This window comes from Gopherus flavomarginatus, chromosome 25 (assembly GCF_025201925.1).
Source record: "Gopherus flavomarginatus isolate rGopFla2 chromosome 25, rGopFla2.mat.asm, whole genome shotgun sequence".
In the NCBI taxonomy this organism is placed as follows: Eukaryota; Metazoa; Chordata; order Testudines; family Testudinidae; genus Gopherus; species Gopherus flavomarginatus.
The window spans coordinates 10,283,878-10,302,973 of NC_066641.1; the positions used below are offsets into that span (position 1 = coordinate 10,283,878).

The 19,096-nt window shown below is 51.8% G+C and overlaps 1 protein-coding gene across 2 annotated transcripts; it reads right to left on the reverse strand.

The window, feature by feature from the left end:
* Nucleotides 1–176: 176 nt before the first annotated feature.
* SNX11 (sorting nexin 11) lies at nucleotides 177–17,680 on the reverse strand. 2 transcript variants are annotated; one of them, XM_050934856.1, is made up of 7 exons: nucleotides 17,584–17,680; nucleotides 6,998–7,049; nucleotides 6,349–6,435; nucleotides 5,224–5,324; nucleotides 4,432–4,530; nucleotides 3,858–4,070; nucleotides 177–1,508 (listed from the first exon to the last, which is right to left on the reverse strand). In XM_050934856.1, exons 2-7 carry the CDS (start codon nucleotides 7,019–7,021, stop codon nucleotides 1,379–1,381), a joined length of 654 nt encoding a protein of 217 aa, XP_050790813.1. In that variant the 5' UTR covers nucleotides 7,022–7,049; nucleotides 17,584–17,680; the 3' UTR covers nucleotides 177–1,378. The 2 variants fall into 2 exon arrangements, with proteins under 2 accessions (XP_050790813.1, XP_050790814.1); XM_050934857.1 differs by lacking the exon at nucleotides 4,432–4,530.
* Between the last annotated feature and the right edge of the window lie 1,416 nt (nucleotides 17,681–19,096).

Genomic DNA, 19,096 nt, shown 5'->3' on the forward strand with positions numbered 1-19,096 from the left:
CCCACCCCAAAGCCACATGCATGCACCCTAGAAACCAAGCCCCTCTGCTCCCCCACCACACCCCATTATTTTTTTCCCCCTAACATGATCACTTTGTGATTAGACTTCCCTGCTCCGCCTGGGTCCCTCCTGGTCTCTTCCCCACCCCACCAGACATAAATCACCAGCACGCAGTGTCTCGTGCACTTCACATTTATTGCAGGCCAGAGCACCTCAACTCTGCCTTCTGAGCCATGCCAGTGCCAGAGGATGGGCTGGTGGAAAGGCCTGGGGAGCAGCAGAGTAAATGGACCCAATAGGCTGCAAGCAGAGAGGTCCTGGTGGTAGCTGCAGTGTGGGATTGCCCATTCTTTACTAAGGGATTCTTTCTTCGGTTCTGCTCTCTCGTGGCTGCCTATAGGGATCACCACCCTTTGCCCTTTTCAGCTCCAATTGGCTGTTAGGCTCGGCAGGTCTGGGTTAGCCAAAAGGTCTGTTCTCCTGCGGGGAAGCCCAGCTTGAGGGGTGTCCCACACAAAAGAGGAGCATAACCAACCTTCTGACCTCAGTGTCCCACCACAACACATTCCCCCAGCCCTGCCGCAACGAAGGAATCAATCCTGCAATGTAGAAACCCCAGGGAAAGCTCACTGGCTCATTCCAGCTGCACGCAGCCTGCATGCTGAGCCAGGCCAGGAGGACCCAGGTGTGGAGGACCCAATGTGTGGGTTTCTGGCTCAGCACAGCTGAGGGGAGGCCGCCCCACAGCAGCTGTTTAAATGTGGCTCTTGGCCATGCAAAGCAGCGCCGCTCGTGCCTATGTGGCCGTTGGTTTTTCAGAGGGGAATGCTACAAAGACTGAATTCTAGTTCTAGGAACGAGAATCCACTGGGCATTGCTGGGACAGCTGACTGATCTGCTGCTAGGCAAGGAGGATCAGCAGCTTGGCCCAGGGATCCAGACAACATCTCTCCAGGAGGATCTCTGCAATGATGAGCATCTGCCTCCATGACCCAGCTCCAAGGGGACAGAGGATCAAGCCAAGATCAAGGGAGCTGGCTTTTGTTTCAAGCAGCCTCCATCCCTAATACATACCGTTCCCCCCACAAGAGCATGACACAGCCCTGGGGAGTAACAAACTTAGGTTCTACTAAGCACTGGTTCCCTTTTCGTACAGCTCAGTTGTGTCTTCACCCAGCACCTGCCTCATAAGAGGACCGTCCAGAGATGGCAGGAAGTGGTCACAAGCTGCTGGGAGTAGAGGGGCTGAGGCTGAGGACCACGTGCCATGCAGGGTCCCAATCCTGCACCAACAGGAGCCACTCAGCTGCCATCCTCGGCTCTCCGCAGAGCAAGAGCCGCTGCTCCCAGACAGGGTGTACAATATCCTTTGTGCTGCTTAGTCTGTCTCCGGCTGCTCCGTAGGAGAATCCAGGCTATCCGAGTGGTTGTCTTCCATGCCGAAGTCACTCCAGCGCGAAGGGGGTTTCAGACAGCTCCGAACAGGAGGGCTTCCGAGACCAGCACAGCTATGGAGAGAAGGCACAGGAGAGTCAAGAAGGAAGAGGGGTTCCAGGCAAGATGCACAGCCCCAGCTCTCCCGAGCTACACACGCATCCTGTGCCACGTAACAGCCTGGAGCAGTGAGCCACTGACAGGGGAGTTGCGCGAGCACTTTGCTCCTGCCACCTTACCCCTGGCACCTGTGAGTGCTGGGACCAAGCTGCTGGCAGCACTAGGACCTGAGTGCTCTGAAGTCTGGTCCCCGACCCCAGCAATCCTGGGAGGAGCAGCTGGGGGCTGGGAAAGTTGCCCTACTCCACATCTACCTCTGCACCAGTGCTCCTGTGGAGCAGGGAGAGAGCAGCAGGCAGCTTCCTTTCAGCCACCTGCCCCCATCTGCCTGCAGCCTCTTCTCCGTGCTTCCACAGGGGCCTCTTCCGCAGCTGGCCCAAGGAGCAGTACAGGTGGAGCCAGCTCAGCCAGCCAGCTGCTCCCCTCCTCCAGCTCCGCACGCCCCTGCACCACCACTCTGCTTCCCGGCATCCCCATTCACCCAAAGCAGCACGGAGCCCTCTGCAAAGAGGGGAAGGGGAGGGGGAAGAGATGGGAGAATCCCTCCGTGCGGCCAGGACAGGAGTCACCAGGGAGGGGCTTAGAGCATTGGCAGCTGAGCCAGCGAAGTGTCTAGCCTGCCAAGCAGCCTGGATACCTACCCTTAAGCCCAGCTCACTGCGCCCATTCCAAACCCTTCCTTAAACCAGAGGGGCTTTCTTAAACCACAGGTCTCGTGCTGGAGCCCACCCACACCTCTTCTCCTGCTATTTAAAACCAAGAGAGAGACGTTGCACCGGGCATGATCTTCAGAGCCAGAAACGGACTCCCAGGTTAAAGGATCCAGCCAGAGGGGCACAAGGAATCTCTGCTAGGCCTGGGCTGAGCCTACCTCAGGATCTTCCTAACTGGCATGGGGGGACCCAGCACCAATTAAAGCATTTGGTTAATTGGCAAGGGAACACACAAGCAGTGCAGCTGGGTTCATTTGCCTAGCAGCCTAGGACGACAATCCTGTCATGGCTCGATTCACCTCCCCTCCCTTTGGCCAGGGTGAGAAACACGTCTCCACTCCTCAGGGCTGCTGGTGCATAGGAGCCAGTGGGCTCGGACGGCAGTGGAATACAAAGTATTCTCAACACCGATGTCCCCTGGAGACAGGTGCCTTAAGGTCTTGCAAGAGGCTGCACCACAGCGCTTCTCTATTGAAAGGTTGCTCAGAGTTGAGGGGATGGGAGTGGCTCCCCCCACATCACACCAGAGGCTTAGAGAGATTCTACTGTAGGTGCCTGTGGCGTGAGGTCTAGCGCCCCAACCCAACTACTCCCCCTAGAAGAGAAGGGCAGCTGGCAGGCTGTAGGAACTCTCACTGAGTGATGGAAATTGGTACAAATCCTGAGCACAAGATTCTTCTCCTGTTATAAGATCTACTGCTGTGGCCATGGGTGGGGGGGGACACACAGGAGCTTGTCTGGCGGAATCCTTTCCCCTTCCAGGATTCCTCCCCTCTCAGAGGCTCCTAGTATCACAATATCCTCTCCTCCAGCAAGGAAGGTGGAGGCGACTCTCCCAGGCAGAGCCACTTCAGCCACAAGGCAGCTTTGCCACTGGAGAATGACAATCATTCCTCACCCGTGCCAGTCTGAGATGCTCAGGACACGGTCTGGGTTTGCCGCGGGCCTACACCAGGCTGCGCGAGCCCAGCTGTGCGGTAGGAGAAAAGGCAAGGGAAGTGGGTATTAGATGAGTCAGGTGGGGGCTCCAGGGAGCATCAGGAAGGAAGCATATGCTTGTTTTAGTGCCCAAAGGGGAGCCGAGCCCTTCGGAACATATGGCCCCCATCGCTCCAGAGCGCGACACCTTTGCTACTGATGAAAGGATGCGCGATGTGCCGGAGGCCCCTGATGAGCACACAGCAACAATGGGACTCTGGACTGCTCCTTCCAGGCAGATGGCGCACAACGTGGAGAAATCCTCCAAGCAGGCCGTGACGAGTCCTGGGGCACTCAGGAGCCGGTGGCGGCTGGGGATCGTGTGAATTAAAGCCACATCCCTATTTGGATGTGGTGTGTTCTGAGGATCGGACCAAGCCCATTAGACCCCACATGGTACAACAGCTGATGCAGTGGCTAAGTTGCGGTAAGGCCCGTAGCCATGTTACGGGCTCTCTGGAGAGGCCACAGCCAGGTTCCAACCATTTTCCAGCTCTGGTCTAGCTAGCACAGATCAGCTGCAAGCATGGAAAGGGGCCTGGTTCTTAGCCTAGTTCCAGCTATCGCTCTCACTGCATCCAACCCACGAGTCCCTCAGCTTGCTCCCAGTACCTGCCGTAGAGTTCTGCCCCCGCCACGAGCACAGGGCGGGTGTCTTCTTCCTGCACCCAGCCGCAGTTCGACATGGCGTAGCGGAGGATGGCGTCCGTGACGGTCAGGGGGCTCTGGCCCTGCACGCACGCCTCGATCTCGGGCACCGACAGCTGGCTCTGCAGGAAGAGATGCAACTGACTGTCTGACAGGAGGACCACGTTCTGCACGACCCTGGAGAGAGACAAGAAGCAAGGGGACAATGCAGAATGTGGTATAGCCCCCCAGGCCTGCGTACCAGCCACAGGGGCTGGTAGACAGCAAGGGCAGGGGAGGATCCTGCTGAAGATGGTAGTGAGCATTTTCATCCCCACCCACCCACTCAAAAAGCCAGCATTACCCCCTCTCAGCTCAGGCTCCCTAGCAGGAACACTCTTCTCTGACCCCAGACAAACACCACCCTCAAGCCTGGGGGAACGGAGCCGGTAGGCAGCCTTCTTTCCTGCTGGGAAGCAGGGCTTTGGGGTGAAATAGCCCCCGACCCATTTCAGGCACCAAGCCAGCCGTGTGGGAGAGCTGCATCCTTTCCACTCACTTCTCCAGGAACTGCTGGAGCCCCTGTCTCCGTTTCTCAATGAACTCATCGGTGCTGCCTGCAAAGAAGGTGGATTTCCCTGGCAGCTCCGGGACAGGCCTGAGGGAACAGAGCAGAGGAAGGAAACAGCTCGGTATCCACAGACGGAACGAGGTGACGTGGGACAGATCTGGTGGGAGAAGCGGCTTGGAGCCGGCCTCATGCAAACAGCAAGAACGCGTTTTCACCCACCACCAACCTGGGGTGATCGTAGCAGTCCTGGGCCTGGGAACAGCCAGCTAGCGTGTTAGACACCCCTCCATCCTCTGCAAGCAAGAGACTGCCCAGGGAGGCCCTTGCTTTGGTGCTGGGCCCTCACTCACTCCATGTGACTGACCCCCAGTCACATTTACTAGAATTAGGATATTAGGAAACACTATTTCACTAGGAGGGTGGTGAAGCACTGGAATGGGTTCCCTAGGGAGGTGGTGGAATCTCACTTCCTTAGAGGTTTTTAAGGCCCGGCTTGACAAACCCCTGGCTGGGATGATTTAGTTGGGGTTGGTCCTGCTGTGAGCTTGGGATTGGACTAGAACCTCCTGAGGTCCCTTCCACCCCTGATATTCTATGAACCCAGCTCACCTGACTTAGAATCTGTGGGTGCAGCCAGCCCTTTGGGCCAATTTCTATTGCCCCTGCTCTCTTCTGTCTATAATGCCTTATCCTACGGAGGGCCAGGATCCCCTTAGCACAGAGGTGTTGGGTAAGTTGGCATCTGGCACCAGGAAGGCGGAGGAGGAATTTCACACTCACACTAAGCCAGCGTTTTTCTGGAGCTGCTTCCTCAGCCACACGAACTCGCGGTACCGTCTGCGCACGCACGAGGTCTTGGCAGTAAAGGCCTTGCTGTTTGTCTGTGAAGCGAGACGCAGGAAGATGGGAAAGGTCAGAGATGGCTCCCTATAGGGGGGCACAGATCTCCCTTCGGTGCCAGCTCATTCTTCCCATAAGGTCCTGCTGTCCTGAGCTCCAAGGGGAATGTTCTGATCTGAACCAGAACATGATATTAAGTTGCAAGTGGAGGGTCCAAGCCAATCTTTTGAGGTCAGGAGGAGCAGCGGGACTTTACATGCAAACAAATGGGGGTGCGGCATGGTTTCATGGCCTGAACATGGAGCTGAGGGCCTGGAACTGCTCTAATCATGGCCCCAACTCGCTGCTGGAACTTGCTCTGACACCAAGGGGCTAGGGATCATTTAATTCCCTAGATCAGGGGTTCTCTGCCTTTTCCTTTGTGAGCCCAACATCCTATAAAAACTCCACAGCCCAGCTGTGCCACAACTGGTTTTCTGCATATAAAAGCCAGGGCCGGTATTAGGAGGTAGCAAGCAGAGCAATTACCTGGAGACCCACACCACAGGGGGCCCTGCCAAGCTAAGTTGTTCAGGCTTCAGTTTCAGCCCTGGTCGGCAGGGTTCAGGGTCCCAGGCTTCAGCCCCATGCAGCGGGGCTCTGGCTTTCTGCCCTGGGTCCCAGTGAGTCTAATGCTGGCTCTGCTTGTGGGCCCCCCAGGGGGTCCTGGGCCCCTGGTTGAGAACCACTGATCTAGATAGGTGCTTGCAGAGAAGGGGGAGTGAGAGATGATGGAAAGATCAACTAGTTAAAGCACCGATAACCATACAGGACTAAGCAAGCTCTACACATCAGAATCCTGCCGGAGGGGCGGAGTGGACCACGCTGGGATTTGAACTGGTTGGCGTGCAGAAGCACTGGGGCTCTGATTGTCCAGCACCCTGCACCATCTCAAACCGCTGCCAAGTGATGCCAGATTGGGAGGTAGCGTTTTACACCCACTTTTCACTGGGGAGAGGCGACAGCACGGTGTGGTGTCAGACTCAGCTCCATTCCTGCCGTCCCCCAGAGCCGCTCTGCACTTACATGGAGGAAGATTTTATAATCCACATAGGAATTCCAAGAGCCTTCATTCTGGAGCCGAGGGTCCTGAACACGCACCGTGGTCAGCTCCTGAGGGCAGAGAAATGTTGCCTAATTCCAAGTAGATGTTCACAGCAGCCCCATCCTAAACAGCCTAGTCCTGACTTCCCATCACCCAGCTGTAACCCACAGCAGAGAACAGCTGGCGGCAAGGTCTGCAAGTGTCAGGAACAGGCAAGCGGTGCTGCCTTGGAGAAGCTGGGTACCAGGAGCACCAGACTTTGAAAGGGAAGTGTCCCAGCCATACTCTGAGGTTCGTTCTACCTGGTGATTCCTCAAACTATAATCCTCCCACCCCATCCTACCCTTAAAGGCCCACGCTGCTGCAGCCATGCTAGGCAGACAGCTCCAGCCCTGATCAGCCCTATAATCCCCGCACCTGACCCTCTAAAACTCTTCATGTTATCCCCTTGGGTACCAGCTAAGGGTTCCCTACCTCTTCCCACTCCCATGTGTACTCCAGCTTTGCTAGCGCTAACTCACTCATCACTATGGTTCGATTTTTGGCTGAATTCAAGGCTCCATACGTTCCCCAACCTGCCAGCCCCCTAAACACGGAACAGAAAACGGCAGAAACTCGGGAGAGCCTTACTTCTTGCTCTTGATTCTCCAACATCCTACAGCCAGAGCCCAGAGGGAAGCATCTGTCCAGATGAAAACAGACCCTCAGTTAGATGGAGCAGATCTGGCACAAAGCTAAAGGTGCCTGGACTAGTTACAGGCTCACATGTTCAGTTGGAGGTGATGCCTCCTCGCCCCATTCTAGAGTCATAGAATATCAAGGTTGGAAGGGACCTCAGGAGGTCATCTAGTCCAACTCCCTGCTCAAAGCAGAACCAATCCCCAGACAGATTTTTACCCCAGTTCCCTAAATGGTCCCCTCAAGGATTGAATTCACAACCCTGGGTTTAGCAGGCCAATGTTCAAACCACTAAGCTATCCCTCCCCCAAACCTTCTTACCCTCCACACCAGGACACCCCATTTTCCCCCTGCTCAGTCCCACAGCTGTGTGTACCCTTATTCTGCTTTCCCCCTCCCCCCAATGCCAAGGTCCTCCATTCCCCACCTCCATGTGCCCATCCCCTTCCCCCACCACTGTTACTTCTCTTCTGGCTGGGAGATTAGTCAGTCAGGGTGTCAACATGCTAAACCATTGGGAGGACAGGGAGAGCTGAGATAGGGTGGCAGTCTACCGAAAGGCAGTAATGGGTGCCATGCTCAACCAGTTTTTTGATCTACAGCCTGTTTGCAGAGGTGCTTGAAGCTGTGCATCTGCTAAAGGGTTGACAAGGGCTCTGTACAGCCCCAGTTTCCCCCCCACCCCAAATCAATACGGTTCCACCCATGGATGCCTAGAACCATGTGGAATTGATCAGACCCCACGTTCAGAAGTTGCCCTGTTACAGACGGAGGCCATCAGACTAAGCTAACAAAGGTGCTGATCTCCTGCAAAGGGAGTTCCCCCACCATTACCAGAGTCCTGCATCGGAAAGGCTACAACTCAGGCCAGCTCTACACTACAGACCTACGTTGGCATCAGCACCTCGCACAGGGGTGTGAAAAATAAACAACCAGCGCAACGTAGTTATACCGACCTAACCCCCCGTGTGGGCAGCGCCATGGTGACGGGAGAGCTGCTACCGCCTCTCAGGGAGACGGATTAACTGCACCAACAGACGCTCTCCCGCCAGCGGAGGAGCGGCTTCACTAAAGCGCTACAGCTGCACCGCTCTAGCGCGGTACAGGAAGACAAGTGCTCAGAGTTCAGGCAGGGTGACCAGATGTCCTGATTTTATAGGGACAGTCCCAATTTTTGGGTCTTTTTCTTACATAGGCTCCTATTAACCCACCCCACTCCGTCCTATCCTGTCTCGATTTTTTGCAGCACAATTGTAACAGAGGTCATTTTAAGCAAAAGCCCTTTCATAGGAAGGGTGATCCAGGATCTTTGGCTACGCAGGGCAGAGAGGACCCCTGCTTTTAAGGTCCAGTCCAAATGGCTTGCGTGGACTCTCTTACTTTACCTTGGAAAGATGGAGGGTTGAGTCAGCATCACTAGATTTTCAACCTGTGCCAGGGGATGTGTAGGATATTTCCCCTCCAAGATAACTGGTACTTCTGTCACCCAGTCTTCCTTTGTGGCTAGGTTAAATAGCCAGAAACAGCCTTTGTGCTGTGTGTTTGTACTGTGCCTAACACAGTGGTGTCCTGGGTGTTGCGATAACACGCAGCATGTAATAATTGGTGATCAGACAGGACATTAGTTCAGTTCTTCAAAAACCAAGAGAGATCAGTTGAAAGGACAGGTCAATTCCACCCAGTTCTCGTACATTTGTGGCTGTTTCAATACCAGCCCTGCCGCCAGAGAAATGTAAGCCTCTTTGGATTCATTAGGTCCTGGATGTGTGTGCACACAGGAGAATGGCTGAAGGTGGTCTCACCTTTTGCTAGACCACAGAGGAAGTTATCCTCTTAAAACAGCTGTAACTTTCATTCACTCCCCATGCTGGGAACTTGACTGATTTTTGAAGTTCACCATAATAAAAACTCAACCCAGCCTAGCAAACATAAGAACGGCCACACTGGGTCAGACCAAAGGTCCATCTAGCCCAGTATCCTGCCTTCTGACAGTGGCCAGTGCCAGGTGCCCCAAGGGGAATGAACAGAACAGGGAATCATCAAGTGATCCATCCCCAGCTTCTTGCAAACAGAGGTTAGGGACACCATCTCTGCCCATCCTGGCTAATAGCCATTGATGGACCTATCCTCCATTAACTTATATAGTTCTTTTCTGAACCCTGTTATAGTCTTGGCCTTCACAACATCCACTGGCAAGGAGTTCCACAGATTGACTGTGCGTTGTGTGAAGAAATACTTCCTTTTGTTTGTTTTAAACCTGCCACCTGTTAATTTCATTTGGTGACCCCTAGTTCTTGTGATCACGCTGATGAGATTGTGGCAAAAAAAGGGGCAAACAGAGATCCCATTTTCTGAAGGTTTACAGCTTCCTACCCCCAAGTTTTCAGTCTTATCACAATATATCTGCTTCAATTTCATGTTTTTCCAACATCAATGTAACCTCTGAGGAAGGATCACACTTTAATCAGATGCATCTGATGAAGTGGGTTTTATCCCCATGAAAGCTTATGCCCAAATAAATTTGCTAGTCTCTAAGGTTCCGCAAGGACTCTTCACTTTAACCTGGATGGTAGAATCCAAAAAGCCAGCCTCCCAAGTTGTCTTGATAAGCTATACAGTGGAGGCAGTGTCATCTAGTGGTTAGAGCGAGAGACTGCACATCTATTTCTAGCTCTCCTTGTGCACTGACACACCTTGGGCAAGCCGCAGACTCCTTCCCCATTTGTAATTATATTCATCATTTGTGTTGTGGGAGCACAAAGGAGCCCGTCAGAAATCAGACTCCATGGTGCTGTAAACACCGATGGCAATGCCCATCTTCTTCCCAGCACAGGGTTAATTAACTTTTGTAAAGTACTTGGAAAGCCCTAAATAAGAGGTGCCAAAGGGGGCCCTGGTATTATTAGTCACCAAGCTTCAACAATTAAGTTACATAGCAGAAATATTAGCACAGTACTGTCACACAAACCACTTCCTTTGCTGCATCCCTCCAAGTTGTACTGGACGGCCTCAGCCCATTTGATGCACCATTAAATGCTTCTGACTGAAGCCGTCTGCAATACCTGTTCTGCAGCATAATTAGCTTTCGCTCTCAATAGCTTGAAGAGAAACAGATAAAACAACAAATTGTGGCAACAGTCCAGCCAGTGGGACCCTGCAGATTTCAGAGATAAGGCTCTTAAGCCAGTTCAGCTTGTTTTATATATTGCAGACACATCTGAGCCACTCATCAGGGCAGCTGGAGGGCTGAGCCTGCCTGGGGCATCCTGGCTTCACCTCTTCCAGCTGGATTGTTTGTAGACGGTTTTTGAGGGATGGATTTATGGCTTTGTATGCAGTGTTGTTGCAGCCATGTTGGTCCCAGAATATTAGCGAGACAGGGTGGGTGAAGTAATATCTTCTATTGGACCAGTTTCTGTTGGTGAGAGACACAAGAGGTCTGGGAATTGTACTCAGTGTCACAGCTAAATACAAGGTGGAACAGATTATTCAGCATAGGTAGTTAGCACATATTTCAAGAGACCATGCAAGGTGAAGTGACCCATTTTCACCTCTCCTGTCATAGGGAGAGAAATCCAGGATGTGAACCTTGAAGGTGTTAAGCTGTGTATGGGGATATATCTTTTCTTAAGCCAACTTCTGTTGGTGAGAGAAAGACACCAACCAAGGACACTCCGCCAGAGAAATAGAGCACATTCTGCAATGTGCCACTCCAATGCCCTGAACCTGCTTCAATACAGAAATAAAACTCACTCCAACTATCCATCCCTGTCTGTCACCTACCACCCCGCACTGGAACCCTATGCTTAATGGGAACCACATCTACAACAAAAATGCCTCCTGAATCCCTCTTCCGGCCTTCAAAACAACACCCCAACCTCTCCACAATCATCATCAGAAGCAGGCTCCCCACAGACTAGCGCACACCAACTCAAAGCAGGACCAGGTCTTGCCAGAACAGCAGATGCAAAACCTGTAGACATATCTCCACTGTTATGATGATCAACACACCTTGCAAGATCCCTGGATCCCACACATGCCTCTCACAACGTGTGGGGTACCACCCCCAGTGCACCAAATGCCCCAACAACAACTAGGTGCGTGAACCAAGAATCACTATGCTCTCGAATAAACTTGCCCAGAAAAAAAGAGAAAATCATACAAGACTAAAACACCGTATCAATCAGGGCCGGCTCCAGCGTTTTTGCTGTCCCAAGCGGCGGGGAGGAGCCGCGATCAGCGGCAGCTCTATTGCACCGCTTCATTCTTCGGCGGCAATTCAGCGGCTGGTCCTTCCCTCCAAGAGGGACTGAGGGACCTTCTGCCGAATGTGCCGCCCCTTTCCGTTGACCACCCCAAGCACCTGCTTACCGCGCTGGTGCCTGGAGCCGGCCCTGGTTTCAATTGTGGGTGAACACTTTCCACAAAGCGATCACTCCATATCTGACCTCTCAGTCCTCATCCTCAAAGGAAACCTGCACAGCACTCTCAAAAGATGAGCCTGGGCGCTTAAATTCATTACTTTGCTAGATACAAAAAATCATGGACTGAATAGCCACTGGATGTATGGCTCTTTATAACAATCTCTAAAACCCACTACCCTGGCCCCCTGCTTCTTCTGGAGAGCTGTGAGGCCACTTCACCTTGACTGTTCCCTTGAAATATGTGTTAACTACTTTCTCTAAACCAGTGGTCCCCAACCTTTTCCGTGGGGTGGGCGCCGGCCGACTAGCCGCCAAGGACCGTGGTTGCTGGACAAGCAGCCGCCGAAATGCCGCCGTGAAGCAGCAACGTCAAGAGGCGTCGCCACCGAAATTCGGTGGGATTTCAGCGGTAGCGTTTCTTGACGTTGCCACTTCTCGGCAGCATTTCGGCGGCTGCTTGTCCAGCGGCCAGTAGGCAGATGCACATGGATGCCCCAGTGGGCGCCATGGCCCCCGCAGGCACCATGTTGGGGACCCCTGCTCTAATCTGCTCTATCTTGTATTCAGTTGTGACACTGAGTACCTTTCGCTGGCCTGAAGAGCTCCGTGCAAGGGAACGTCTACGCTGGCACTTTGTCAGCAAAACTTTTTTGTCCTTCAGGGGTGTTAAAAAAAACAAACCACAGCCCCCCCCCACACGACACAAATTTTACAGACGAAAAGCGCCGGTATGAACAGCGCTTTGTTGGCAGGAGCGCTCTCCTGCCGACAAAGCCGCTGCCGCTCGTGGGGGGTGGAATTTTTTTGTCCACAGGAGAGCTCTCTCCTTCTGACAAACAGCAGCCACGCTGCGCGGCTTTTAGTGGCAAGGCTGTAACGGCACAGCCGTGTCACCAGAATGTGCGTAGTGTAGCCATACCCTAAGCTGGAAAACACTTTCACCAACAGAAGCTGGTCCAATAAAAGATATCACCTCACCCCCGCACCCCCTGCGATTTGTGCAGGCTACCAAAGCGGAAAGCTGTCCTCACACAGGAGAAGTCCCCTTCCACCTATTCCTAACTTACCAGGTTCTTTCCACTTAGGCCCCTAAATAAGGGCCAGATTTCCAGAAAGGCTCAGCACCTAGATACTACAATGGGAGCTGCATGGTGCAGAGTATGTCTGGAAATACAGCCCCAATTTTGAGTGCTGGTCATTTGAACAAACAAGGTGCAGCATCCACAGGTCTCCCCCGAGGGAGAGGATGAGAGACAGAACAGACCACACATGAGAGATGTTAGTCAATGCAGTAATGGAAGGTGCCCAGATACTATGGTGAGGAGGAACAGATCAAAACAGACTAGAACAGCCCCAGATGGCATATCCCCTATGTCCCCTCTCCTCCCCAGAGATGCGTGGTTAACACTCTTGGCACACATAAAGTAGTTTAAAAGCATCAGCCCTCTTCTCATAATCTCATAAGGCCAGAAGGGACCATCATGATCATCTAGTCTGATCTCCTGTTGGCTTAGCTAGGTTAGAAACACACATGAGGGGAAGAGGAGAATCAAAATGTGCCTAATGGAATGGCACAGAATTGGAAGGAAGAAGAATTCAATTTTCCAGCAACTGAATGGCAGAGAGGACACAGCCTAACTCACGTGCCCAAATCAGCCAGGAGCCTGAGAAATAAGAGTGAGCGAAGATCAAGACAGATTATTTAGGACTTGTCTACACAGGAGGTGATTTCTGATCGACTCCATATGCTGATACTACCTGAGTCAGCAATGGATTAAGCTCTGACTCAGAATACAGCAGTCTTATTCTGCAGGGGTTCTCAACAAATTTTGCGGCTGTGACAATTTTTCCTAAAATACTTAATTAACTTTAGGAAAAACAAATGAATATGCACATGTACATGTCTAAACCATTGTAATTCATTTATGTAGATTGACTTTTTTTTTTTGGCAGACAAAATAACCCACAATTGTCTCTATTCTTTGCTGGGCCTAAACAGAATAGAAACACAAATAAGGTGCTTTGCATGTTCTGCTTTTTTGGTTGATTTTTTTTTCTTTAGACTGGCTAGCTAATAAGTCTGCTACTGTGAAAAGTGATATTTGTATATTTGTTAAAATTACTTTTCACAACAGACGTACTCAGCTCCGGGCAAGCTGGGGACAAATTAAGCCCTGGATGGGGAGGGAGTTGCAGTGGCAATTGGGGGTCTGGATGAAGGGCTGGAGGAGGCAGCAGGGGTCAGGGTGATAGTGGGGGGATGAGCCTGGGGCCAGAGCATGAAGCCCTGTGGCTTGGGGATCGAGCCCAGCACCACATAGCCAAAGCCTGTCACCCACCACCCCAGGGATGAAGCCTGAGTCCCACCGCTCTCAGGAGGGTAGAGAACTCCCACTGATCACCTGCTCCTACAATGTTTGTGGGGCTCCAGAAGGGGGCGGGGACCAGCCCCTGCTGGCTTTGTCCCCCCTCCACGCTTGCCCATCACCACCCAGGAGGCTGTGGCCACACGAAAAGCCCCTGATGGCTGCATTAGAGAAACTCTAGCTTAGATGGCATAGAAACTAGTTTTTGCTGCAACTGTGTTTAAAGAGACGGATTCAACCTAAGACTGCTTAGAAACGTGCTTTTTACAAAATCTAGCACCTCTTAAATTAGAAGTGAATTTTTAATACCCAATTTGTCACTCTGCTCTTTATTGTTTGGTGGTTTTCTGGGGGTGGGGAGTTAAGGGGTGCATTTGTCACCTTGGACAAGGAAAATAAATGAAATAAGTTTCACTTTTGTTTGTAGCCAGTTTCACTTTAAGGTTCCCAGTGCTGCAAAGTTTCAGTCTCAGACACTGCCATCACATTTTTATATGTTTAAAGGCAACCTACAAAAAAAGTTTGGTTACATCTTTGAGTCATGTCTCTATTCAATGTTGCACCAGATACACTTAAATCTATTTAAACAAAGTTCAAATTGGATTATCTTAACGTGGTTTATGTAGATTTACCTTAATTTGATTCCTTGCCATCTTTAATTTGGATTAAACAGAGGTGCCAAATCTTGTGATATTTGGGATTTTTTCCTTAAAGCCCCAGCTCCTGGAGTCATGTGACAGAATTTCAGCTTTTTTTTTTTTCCCCCCTCAAGTTCCTAGCCCTCATGATTGCGGAAAAAAATGCTTTAAAATGTGACCCTTACAGATACAAAAAAAACAGAAGCCAAATGAAAAACCCAACATTTATTCTCTTTAAATCTCATGATTTTTAACCTGATCTCATGACTGACTCATGATTTTTAAACAATTGTGGTTGGCAATGCTGATTAAGGGTGTCCTCACTAGGTTTAGCTAAATCAGTACTTAAACTGATTTAAAATTCAACTAGTGCAGCCTTGAATATAGGCTAGGCCTTAGTTTTGTTGTGAAGTATAAAAGAAGTCAGGTGCACCCCTCTGAACAATTTAAAAGTGGCTTATTTGCCTTAAAAATAAGGAACACTGGTTTGCCTTTTGCTGGAGAACTTCTAGTTGACTCAAATATCTCCTTGGGGGCTCTCATCCTCTTCTTCCTCGTTAATTGACAGGATGTGCTTTCCTCCCAAGTGTTTGTTGAGTAAATGTTTCAAAATCCTTGGGGTTTTTTAAACCGTCTGAATAAAAATTCCACCACTGGCACTCTCTCTTCCTCCACACCGCATACAGGTGTTGGCCTCATCGTTTAGAAATTCCCACCAGTTATATTGGTTAGTTGTGCAACTAACCGGGTGCTGGCCCAGCGTCATTTAGTCAGGTCTCAATTCCCACATTAACTGGGATACTAAGACTCCAGTCAGCACAAAGACTTCCAGGTTAAGAGCTAGATAAGACCTAGATTTTCAAGGAAAATCTTTTGGGTTGACTTTGCATGAAAAGAAGGGAATAAGTCCAGTTGCATTCCTCCTTGTGCAAGGTCACCTTTAGATGAAACTATTTTGCACAGGATTCTCTTTTAAACTGTGTAGATTTCAAAGACTGACTTTACTCTTCTTTGACTCTCCCTTCTGGTGAAGTAACCTCAAACTGCTGCATCCATTTAGATACCCAGGGCCAGAACTTACAGGGCTCAACACCTACAATTGGGACTAGATTTTCAGAAGAGCTCAGCTCTCATTTAAGCACTGAAACTAAGGTCCAGGCTTTCAGAAGTGCTAATTCTGACTGACTGAAACTCTCATCGTAGGTGCATTGAAATGGGAGGTTTACCATTGACTTCAGTGGGATTTCACCCATATTTCCAACAGGGTCAGCAACCAACACAGTGAGCTCTTTTAGAATCCATCCTCAGACCTGCACCACACAAAACCCCATAACTTATGCTTTAAAAGAAAAGTTACTATAATACTGGCCTTTTCTACATATATTTGCAGTTGAGGTGGAGGAGAACTGAGGAGGCGGTTTCTATCTGAAAGCATTATATCTCTCTTATTATTTCAGTGCAACATCCAGGACTCCAACTAACCTGGCTATCCTGTTTAGCAGGCTGACATTTTAACAGTAAAAGGTAACCTGCCAGCCCTGGTAGACTTATCGCCTGGCAATGCTATTGGCAGGGAAGTAGCAGGGGCCCATGGAGCAGGTTTCATAGGCAAAGCCAAGCAGTTATTCCCTATTAGTCGCAATAGGAGTGATGACAATAACTTGCATTGGTACAGTAACACAGTGTCTCTAACTGGCCGCGTTTCTATTTGTGTGGCTTGGGTTCTATTTATATACACTGCCTGTCCTACACCCAGAGAGGCCCATGGGCAGTCTCAGCCATGAGTTGACCCGCTGTGGGGCAGGGTGGGGGCTACATTCCAGGCAAGCTGCAGAATTTGAGAGATGCCCCTCCCCACCTTTAGAATGAGAAAAATCCAACACCACCCCACTTTGAACATGGTGGTTCCCTCCTCTACTCAGGCCCCCTCTCTCCTCCCCGCCACGCACTTTGGACATGGTTCCTCCCTGACCTCCCCCCCTCTACTTTTGACATGGTTCCCTCCCCTCCCCAATGCACTCCCCCCACTCTTGGGATGTGGTTCCCGCCCCTCCCTGATGCCCCCCTCCCCCCACCGCACTTTGGACTTTGAGCAGGGGGTTGGACTAGATGATCTCTTGAGGTCCCTTCCAACCCTAATAATCTATGATTCTATGATTCTCCCCTCCCCAATGCCCCCCCACTTTGGACATGGTTCCCTCCCCAATGCCCCCTCTCCCCCCCATGCACTTTGGACATGGTTTCTCCCCAACCCTCCCCCCCTCCACTTTGGGCATGATTCTCTCCCCTCCCCAATACCCCCTCCCCACCACTCTTTGGACATGGTTCTCTCCCCTCCCCAATGCCCCCTCCCCCCTCCCCCCCACTCTTTGGACATGGGTCCCTCCCCTCCCCTCCCCAATGCCCCCTCCCCCCCACTCTTTGGACATGGGTCCCTCCCCTCCTCTCCCCAATGCCCTCTCCCCAATGCCCCCTCCTCCCCACTCTTTGGACATGGGTCCCTCCCCTCCCCTCCCCTCCCCAATGCCCCCTCCTCCCCACTCTTTGGACATGGGTCCCTCCCCTCCCCAATGCCCCCTCCTCCCCACTCTTTGGACATGGGTCCCTCCCCTCCCCAATGCCCCCTCCTCCCCACTCTTTGGACATGGTTCCCTCCCCTCCCCCCACTCTTTGGACATGGGTCCCTCCCCTCCCCCCACTCTTTGGACATGGGTCCCTCCCCTCCCCATTGCCCCCTCCCCTCCCCCCCACTCTTTGGACATGGTTCCCTCCCCTCCTCCCCACTCTTTGGACATGGGTCCCTCCTCTCCCCTCCCCTCCCCTCCCCCCACTCTTTGGACATGGGTCCCTCCCCTCCCATCCCATCCCCTCCCCATTTCCCCCTCCCCCCCTCCCCCCCACTCTTTGGACATGGGTCCCTCCCCTCCCATCCCATCCCCTCCCCATTTCCCCCTCCCCTCCCCCCCACTCTTTGGACATGGGTCCCTCCCCGACCCATTTCCGTCCTCTTACCCCCCCCCACTTTGGACGTGGTTCCCTCCCCCACACCAGCGCCCCCCAACACTCACCCCCCACCCTTTGGAGACCGCCCCCCTACCCCGAATCCTCACCTCTTCCCGCAGGACAGGTGTCTCCCGTGTCGGCGCGGCCCCTTTAAGAGGCGAGGGGGTGAGCTCCCGTTCCCTTATAGCAGAGCTCCCGGGCTCCTTCCGGTGGAACCCAGGGGCAGGATGGGAGATGTAGTTCCAGTCCTGGGCAGGGCTCCCCCTATCCCCGCCCTGTAGAGAGGCTGGCGAGGAGGAAAACAAGGAGAGTAGTGTGAGAGTGAGGAAGAATAGAATGAGGAAAAGGAAAGAAGGACACAGTGATAAAGGAGACGAAAGAAAGAGGCTGGTGCAAACAAAAAAGGCTAAAAGAGGGAAGAGGAGCAAGAAAGAAAGGAGGGGAGGTCAAGGAGAGAGAGAGATGGGGAAAAAAGAGCATAGGCGAGACTGGGGTATGGGTGTGTTGGAAGGAGGTCCTCATACTGAGGAAGAGGCAGAATCTGAGCTATGCATCTATTTGTGGAGGTCACCTGGTGCCCTGTGTGTACAACAGCCTCACACAAGGACAAGGTGGATGAGGTAAGATCTTTTTGTTGGACCAACATCAGTTGGGAAGAGAGACAAGCTTTGGAGCACACAGAGGCAACAGCTATGTCAACGGGGAAAGCTCTCCCATCAACACCGTGCTGTCTACAAAGCGGGTTACAGTCAGGAAAGGAAAGCAAAAAGAACAGGAGGACTTGTGGCACCTTAGAGACTAACAAATTTATTTCAGCATGAGCTTTCATGAGCTACACCCAAGCAACTCCTTCAAAAGATGCACCTGGGAGCTGAAATTCATAATTTTGCTAGATACTAAAAATCATGGATTGAATAGAAACACTGGATTATGGGGCAGCTCCAGGCACCAGCACGCCAAGCGCGTGCCTGGGGCAGCAGGCCATGGGGGGCACTCTGCTGGTTGCCACAAGGGTGGCAGGCAGCTTGCCTTCGGTGGTATGCCTGCGGAGGGTCCCCTGGTCCTGCAGCTTCAGCGGACCTCCCGCAGGCGTGCTGCCAAACCCGCGGGACCGGGGCCTCCCACAGACAAACCGCCAAAGGCAGCCTGCCTGCCATGCTTGGGGCGGTAAAATACCTAGAGCCGCCCCTGACTGGATTTATTCCTTATTACAACACTCTAAACCCATTTAAACCCTGCCCACCTTTTTCCTTTCCACCCTGACTGGAGAGGTGTTAACAAAGGCCACTTCATGTGAATGGTCCCTTGAAGTATCTATTCCACTCTGTACTCTGAGTACATTTCCCATACCTGAAGAAGAGCGCTCTGGAGCTTGAAAGTTTGTCTCTTTCACCAACTATCTTGTCTCTCTAAAGTGCTGGGACCAACATGGCTACAACAACACTGCATATCACAAGAGGACAGCAGCCCTTTCAGCCTTCCCAACCCCTATGGATATAGGTGGTGTAGCAAACTCCCATTCTTTTGTCATGATGATTAGGTGGGAATCTCAGCTTTCATTTAAAACAAAAGTAAAAAAAAAAAAAAAAAAGTAAATTCCTAGCCCTCATGACTTCAGAG